Genomic DNA, 8,415 nt, shown 5'->3' with positions numbered 1-8,415 from the left:
AAGGGGGAAATTGTTAGGAATATTTTGTATATTTTGATGAGCCGAATGTATTCTTGAAACATCAAGTAGTCCCCATTTTTATTCTATTTGAGTCAGTTTAAGTCTACGGAGTATGGTGCACCCATATCATGCAACCCATGTACAAGTAAGGAAAATCACAAATTGATTTTTAAATGTTAAGCGGGATTATAGCTTAACATAATTATGATGCGGATAAGTTACCAAGAACTATGGTAGAGGAGTTGGGAGACTAGCTTGGACCGTATGGGAGACTAACCTCCACCGTATGGGAGACTAGCCAAACCTAATGGAGACTAGCTTGGAATGGAGACTAGCTAAGAGACTAGCCAATATGGAGACTAAGGCAAATGCACAAGTCTCACAAAAGCCATGCACCAGATGGAGAAACACACCAAGTATGGTGGACCAAGCTTAAAAACGAAACAGAGCATCTCACCATGAACAACTATGAAGTTTTTACAGAGGTTCCAGTATATTATTTTACAAGGATCATGAAAGAGAAAATATCTGATATATTTTCATCTGAACATGCTCGGAATAGGGCTCGGATTATGCGATCATGCTCGGATCTGGAGTCGCATGCGAGGATGCTCCCGTGTCGGGGAACCAAGCGTCACTGCCGGCGGTGGTCACATCATCTCCGGCAACAACCATGTTAGCCTGCGGCTGTCCACTGTACCGGTGGTAACAGTTGGCTGCGATGTGGCCGTAGTTGCGGCATATCTGACAACGTGGAGTCCGGCCACCACGTCCGCCACCTTGTCCGCCACGCCCCCGTCCGTTGTTCCGGCCACGATTCTGGCCATTGTTGGACTGATGACATCCGCCAGAGCCACCAGTGTTGTTCTGTCTGCGACCTCGGGACGCCACCATCGCCGTCGGGGAACCCACAGCTGCACCGTCACTCGCCGGAAAGTCGTCTGCGAAGATGAATTGCTGAGCGTGCAGAAAATCCGATAACTGAGGGATGGTTACCAGAGTTCCAGTGACAGCCAACAAGGCAGCCATGGCGCGGAATTCTGGGCGTAAACCTCTGAAGACGTAGAGGCTTTGTTCGTCTAAGGACATCGGACGACCGGCCAGGGCTAGATCTTCGACGATCAACTGTGCCCTCCCGAGGTATTCGGCCGGCGTACTGTCACCTTGGCGTAAGCTCTGGAACTGAGCGATCAGATTCAGGCACCGCGCACTTGTGGATGATCCCAGTGCCGCTGTGACAGAGAGCCACACTTCACGCGACGTGTTGCGCCCCACCGCCAGGTACATCACCTCGTCTGCAAGGGAAGAGACGAGGAGCGACAAGATCGCTTGATCTTGCTGGATCCAGAACGCGTACGCCGGATTGGGGATGGTGGTGGAGACCGTGGCGTCGGAGGCTTCATCGCCGGCGGTAGTTGAAGGGAGGACGGCCGGAGGACAAGGCAGCTAACCATCCACATAACCAAGTAAACCTTGGCCATAATAATAATAATAATAATAATAATAATAAACATTATTACTCACACGGTGGAACCGGAGACACTCGAAGAAGGCTGATTCGCGGAGAAATTATTTTATACTCAAGCAAGAATCAGCAGATAAATTATTTGATAAACTTGACATGTCAGAGCATTTATGAAGGACAAGAAATATCAAGCTTGTCGCGCCGAACTTATTCAAATTTTGGAGGCTACAAAATTCAAGACACGGCAACGGGCAAATTATTCAAATCATCTGACAAAAGGAGAAATGACATCTACCTAATATTTCAGATCAAGTTGACAATATCTTTTGATCAACTAAAAATCAAAATGGACGATCGAGATCGAAAGTTGATCAACGGGCAAATAGCTTTCATCAGCTATAAATTTTCCAAGCAGACTTGAAGACAAACAGCGAAGAAAAAGCGATAACAACCCTAATTAGAGCAGTTCAACAACTTGAACAACGGCTAAGACATACAAAGAAAAGATACAAGTTTTTTTAGCCGAAAAGGGGGAAAACAGAGCTTCATAGAATAAAATTCAAGTCTGAGAGAGAGAGCAATTTTATTTCTTTGTAATATTCTCTACTGAGTGTAGAAAGAGGGCGGAGTAACTAGAGAGAGTGAAAAACCCTGGTTGAGTGTAGGTTTGTGCGTAGCACTCGGTGTAAAGGGCAGAGTAACAAGAGGAGCTTGTGAAAACCCTGTGAGGACGTAGCTTTGTGCGTAGTTCTCGTGGTGTAGGAGTACAGCTTGGTGCGAAGTACTCGGGAAGGCGGAGTAACAAGAGGAGCTTGCGAAAAACCTTGGAGGAGTGTAGCTTTGTGCGAAGCACTCGGAGAAGTGTCGGTGGACACTTATTCACTATTGTATCTGGATGATCGAAGAATAGTGAATTTCCTCCTTGAAGTGAAAGGAGAAGAGTGGACTAGGAAGATTACACTACCTCTGAACCACTATAAATCTCTCTCTCTATTTACATACTGCTCATATATTTTGTGCATGCTTATTCTAACTGCGAACTAACCCGATTACGATTTATCGCATATCCTTATCTGTCTGGGTTTGATAGTTCCCACGTATGCATGCAAGCCAAACTTTACGTACATCATCTTTGAACCATATCAAGTGTTTCTAACGTGTTACATGATTAGAATATCTCTTTGAGCACCGCACTTATAAGCATAACACTTTACCGCTACCTATTCCGCTGCACACTCTAAGTTGTTTATCTTGTTAATGCTTGTTACTTAGAGTTGAAATTACCAAAGTGTTATTTGCCTTGTGTGTTTTCGAAGAAAGTTGAAAAGTTAGAGAAGTCTATTCAACCCCCCCCCCCCCCCTCTAGACTTCTCGCCACCATTTCGGGACCAACAAGTGGTATGAGAGCGGTTGTCTATTTGAGTCAATTTTGACTGCTAGATAGATCTCAAAATCTTCAAGATGAAGAGAGATATGGCTCTTGCTCAAAATTTGCTTTTCTCACTTGATAAATTTGATGATTGGAAAATACGTATGCAGGTGCACTTATCTGCCTTAAATGACGAAATGTGGGAAGTCATCGCGGTTACTAGCATGTATCCTATGGTCGCGCATTCATAACATCAAACCATCCATATCTCATCGCATAGCACACTTTGATGGCGCCACAGGACCAATCGCATGCCCATACATGAGGGTCAGTGCATACAGCTCTGACACGGCCCCGCAGCACCCTGCCTCGTATCGCAACACGAAGGGGTCGATCGCTACTGACCGATGAATCGCAGCTCATCATAATGTTTGATCGCAACCAAACAGTGGACCGCAGCCCAAGAGTAGTCATCTGACCGCAGCCAGGAATATGAACCGCAGCTCATGTAAAATGTTTGATCGCAACCAAACGGTGGACTGTAGCCCGAGAGTGTAAATCTGACCGCAGCCAGCTTTTGAACCGCGGCTCAGGAATAACCAATTTGATCGCAACCAAATTGGGGTATCATGCACACGTAACACATAACAAGTACATGCAACCCACATTAACACATTGGGAAGGGGAGAAAACGTATAATGAAACCTATGCGTGGTCATCCACAAACTAGGAATAATCCTAAGGGGTTCATACTTCTTTCACCTAGGCCAACGGGATACCAATTCAACTAGCATGCGATATATATAAGACTCATTTATCCTACGAACGGTACCCGAAACATCAAACTAGACTTAGGCACGATAAACGGAGTCCGTTGGGACACCACGAGGGTCGGGAAAACATCAAACGGGGAAGCCGAAAACCCAAGTTGGGCAAATTCCAGCGGGTAGCCGGTGGGTGAAGAGTCACCCGCCAGCTGCCCGCCGGCGACGTCGATTCTGGCCGCGGGTAGGTGGCGGGTCCCCTACCCCCCATTGACTCTCTTTCACGATAAACGCCCCGGGATCCATTGTGGAACCCGGAACCATGCTCAGACACTTTTAAACGCAATCGATGACACCACGTAGACAATTAACGGATCAAAAGCGAGAAACGTAAGGCACGTACTCTATCATGCTTCCTAAATACAATTAACGCCCAAACATGCGAATTCCCGCCCAACATATCAAGAATAACACCACACAAGTTTCACGTTACATCCTAGGGCTCTTACCATATTTAAATCATCAAGAACGTAATTTATCCTTTAATATCAATAACCAATACAATTCATCAAGAATACCACATAATTATCACGAATCCGAATTCCTCAAGAATACAATCATCAAGAAACCCTTATCATCATCAAGATCATCAAGATAAAACCATATCACCAATTATCAAGATCACACCATCAATATCATAAACAATTCATCAAGACACAAGGATATGGGGGAATACCTAAGATGGAGATCATAACTAAGAAAATAGGTTTTGTTGAGACATGGGTTACCTCTTAGCCTTAATTAATTTCCTTGGCTATGAAGGGTCTTTCTCTAAGCCTTTCTTCTTTCTTGATTTCTCCTAGGGGAATTCTTGGAGCTCCTTGTGTGGTGAGAGATTATTGTGGTGGGGGTTCTAGGTGCCTCCTATGTCCCTTATTTATATACCTAAGAGTCCTAATTAGGGCCCAAATACTATAGGCTTGCTAACTCTATTCCTTTTAGGACTAGGTTGGGTTTAGAGGTGAGGGCCCATGGACTATGGTGGGCCTTTTCCTAGTTAATTATTGTAATTTAATTCTTTCTTTGGATAATTGGTTAAATGATTAATTGATTTTAGGGGTCGTAACACGGGGTGTTACATAGATAGATTAGTCTTTCCTTCCGGCCTGCGTGCCTTGATGATGTAATGACAATGTTTGAGGATAATTAGTTTATATAGCCTGTTCATCTGAGTTCTCCAGCTCAGATGTGGCATAACACCCCAGACCCCTATGTTCAGAATGCTCTATTTGGAATTAATTAATAGAATTGCTTTCATATTATAAGATTGAAAAGTTTTAAAAATTTCGGGGTGTTACAGATGGTATCAGAGCCTAAGTTCGACCCTAAAACAATGCCTTTAGACTAAGACTTTAAGACATTAGGCTTGAACTTTAGAACGTTAAGCTTAAACTTCAGGTGTTTAGGAACTTAGGATATAGGGATCTTAGGACACGCGGTGAGATTGTGAGTTTATCGCTTTTTCTCACATACTTGTTCTTCATTCCTTATGCTTGCCCTGAAAGTTGTGACATCCTCTCATACTATTACCTGCCTTGTTGCATATCACTCTTTGATTACTAACAATTTACTTTGACATACTAAAACTTAATAAACTATCGATTTTGTTTAAATACCATACTTGTTTATTTGCCTGAACATGAAAGTTGGATTATGTTCCTAATTGATTTGTTTATAAACTGAGTCAGGAATTGCATATTGTTGCTTAACCATTTGATCAAATGTGCGTTATTTGGATATCTGTTATTTGATAAAGTATTTTGGAACCTGTAATTGGTAATTTTATTCGGCATATAATAGCTCACTTTTCGTAATCATAATTGACCAATTACTTTGATAATTAACTTACTAATAGCTCGATAAGTACTTACATAAGTTTGCATGGAGGAAAATTGTGGGAACGTAGCTTTAGTTAAGAAGGCGGAGAATGGGGTGTGTGATCCTTATGATATCTCATTGAATGTCTCCCGTGTTCCTTGTTAGTGTCATAGTAATGTGATTTCTTAAGATTTTCCATGCATTTAAGTCCCTTTTATTGTTCATACGAGTATGGAATTGTTTGGACTTAAATCTGTGCATTCTCGGGACTTTCCCGAAGTGACTCCTTCTTCACCGTCACGTTCCAGTGGGGCCTTGGCAAGAGGTCGACCGCCCACCTCGCGCCCACTGGTACGGTATGTTTTCTTGACTTCTCGTTTTATTGCTCCATTGTACATTTGTATGTCTTCCTTGATACTTCTTATGTGTTTAACATGTAAATAACAATCTAATGCCTGAACATGAAAGACGAATTATCTTCCTAATTGATTTGTTTATAAGTTATACAGAAATTATAGGGACTAATTCTGTTTCAAGAAATCTAAATCCTCGGGTACATTGCGTATTAAGTTTTGGCCCGAAAGGCAATCTGAGTGAGACCGGGAGAAATCCGAGGAGCCTAAACCAAGTGGTCATCTAGAAATTATCCTTGGAAAAAATATATTGCGTCCCCAAACGATCTTAAAACTATCCCTCTAGACTTTGGTCCATGTTGCATAATAGACCACAAGCTTCCAATACCTTATTTAGAACCCTTGACCACTAAGATAAGGACCCCCTAAACAAACATTTATACATAAATAGGTATATCACTTCTGAATATATTCCCCTAAGCTTCTATATATATATATATATATATATATATATATATATATACATATATATATATATATATATACATATATATATATATATATATATACATATATATATGTATATATATATATATATATATATATATACATGTATATATGTATATATATATATATATATATGTATATGTATATATATGTATATGTATATATATATATATATATGTATATATATATATATATATATGTATATATGTATATATATATGTATATGTATATATATATGTATACGTATATATATATGTATATATATATATATATACACATATACATATATACATATACATATATACATATATATATACATATACATATATATATATATATATATATATATATATATATATATATATATATATATATATATATATATATATATATATAGGGTGGAGTTCAAATTATGACAACAATATATAGAGGACTGTGAGGACAAATAATGGGCACACAACAAATTTATACTAGGCACACAACTTAATACAGAATGGCACACAAGAATAAATGTAAACATCAGGTTTCGAACCCAGGCTCTATAAATTAACAAATCTAGCGCGCGACATAGAAACTGTGGCACACGACTACATTCGGTCATGCACACGACATACCTGCTAATGGCACACACTAGATCTGTCCTCACAGTCCTCTATAATATACTTGTCCTCATTTGAATACACATCTATATATATATATATATATATATATATATATATATATATATATATATATATATATATCGTCCCAGACTTTTGTGTTTCGCTCAATTTAGTCCCACATTTGTTATTCTGTCCATTTGGTGTTAAATAAATAGACAATTCAGTAATTTTAATATTGGCATCTCTTTACTCATAGACATGTGAAGTGCGAAATCCCTTTTTTTTTTACGAATTACTCCCAGAATTACTCCTAAAACTGCGAATATAAAATTTAATTTGCAGGTCCGGGAGTAATTTTGGGTGTAATTCGTACTAATGGGGTAAGGACCCCGGCCCAAGAGATAGGGGCCCAAAGAAAATAGAAGTGGGCCAGCATCGAGAGGAGCCCAAAGAGCAATCGGGCCGAGTCCAGGAGTCGGCCGAGGCCCAAGCCCAGGAAAAGACTCGGCTCGAGGAGCCGTTGAGGGCATTAAAGGGGTTCCTTTAAAAGAGGGCCGTTGAAGCATTAAAGGCAGGACCTGGTCGGGCTGTTACAAGCCTGGGAGAGCCGTTGGTCGACCGAGTAATGGCGTCCAACGGCTCCATATCTTGATTAGCCTTGAAGTCGGCCATTAAGGGCCTTCAAGTCGGCAGAGGAGGAGCCACTATATAAAGGCTCCTCCATTCTTGTAAAAGGTAGACATTTTCGGACACTCGGGAGAGGGGAAAAATAACAAAGAAATTCCAAGCACTAGCATTACCTCTGAGTTAGACGTACATTTTATTGAGAGGTGTATCCTCCGACCAAAGGTTGTGTTGGACCTCCTTGGGCCCGAAAACCCTAAAACCATCACTGGCGCCGTCTGTGGGGATCGAACCCAAGAGTCACGTATCCTCTTGAGTGAGGCGAGTCCGAGGAACGACAGTTAGAACCTCAGTCGAATTAGGAAAACTCCAGACATGGCAGGAAGCGAGGAACAGTCGAGCCATCATGACAACGGACGGGAGGCCGACCTGAGAAGCCAGCTGAATCGGAGAAGCGCTCGAAGCCAAGAAAACGAGACGACACCGCCGCCGACGCCGCAGATAAACCGGCAATTGCCTCAGGTGCTGCTCACCCCGGAGCAGTTACGCGCAATCGGACGCGCCTGCGCCGAAGCAAGCCTAGGAGTGAGAGAACAGTCCGTCACCCGCCAGCCGCAACGCGAGTTGCAACCGCCTCAGAGGCCCGACAACCGGCAATTGAGCCGACGGGCTGAAAGCCAACCGGTACAATCCGTTCATTCCCGGCTGGGTCCCAGCGTTGGGCGTCGGTCGACAAGAGAACGATTAGGGCGAAAGGAGCCCAGTCGTGCCCCACTAGCCGCCCGCGATCGACAAGCTGCACGAGAGAAGAGCCGAACCAAAAGAGCCAGGACTGAGATTCGTCGCGTGGAGC

The 8,415-nt window shown here is 42.2% G+C and overlaps 1 protein-coding gene across 1 annotated transcript; it reads right to left on the bottom strand.

Moving 5' to 3' along the window:
• Window positions 1–570: 570 nt before the first annotated feature.
• Window positions 571–7,967, bottom strand: LOC109163511. The gene is made up of 2 exons (XM_019312260.1): window positions 7,911–7,967; window positions 571–1,446 (listed from the first exon to the last, which is right to left on the bottom strand). The coding sequence occupies exons 1-2, from the start codon at window positions 7,965–7,967 to the stop codon at window positions 571–573; spliced, it is 933 nt and encodes a 310-aa protein (XP_019167805.1).
• Window positions 7,968–8,415: the final 448 nt, after the last annotated feature.

The sequence above is a fragment of the Ipomoea nil genome, unplaced genomic scaffold, assembly GCF_001879475.1.
Source record: "Ipomoea nil cultivar Tokyo-kokei standard unplaced genomic scaffold, Asagao_1.1 scaffold3030, whole genome shotgun sequence".
NCBI lineage: Eukaryota > Viridiplantae > Streptophyta > Magnoliopsida > Solanales > Convolvulaceae > Ipomoea > Ipomoea nil.
The sequence above is the reverse complement of the archived record's forward strand: the minus strand, read 5'-3'. Positions and strand labels throughout refer to the sequence as shown.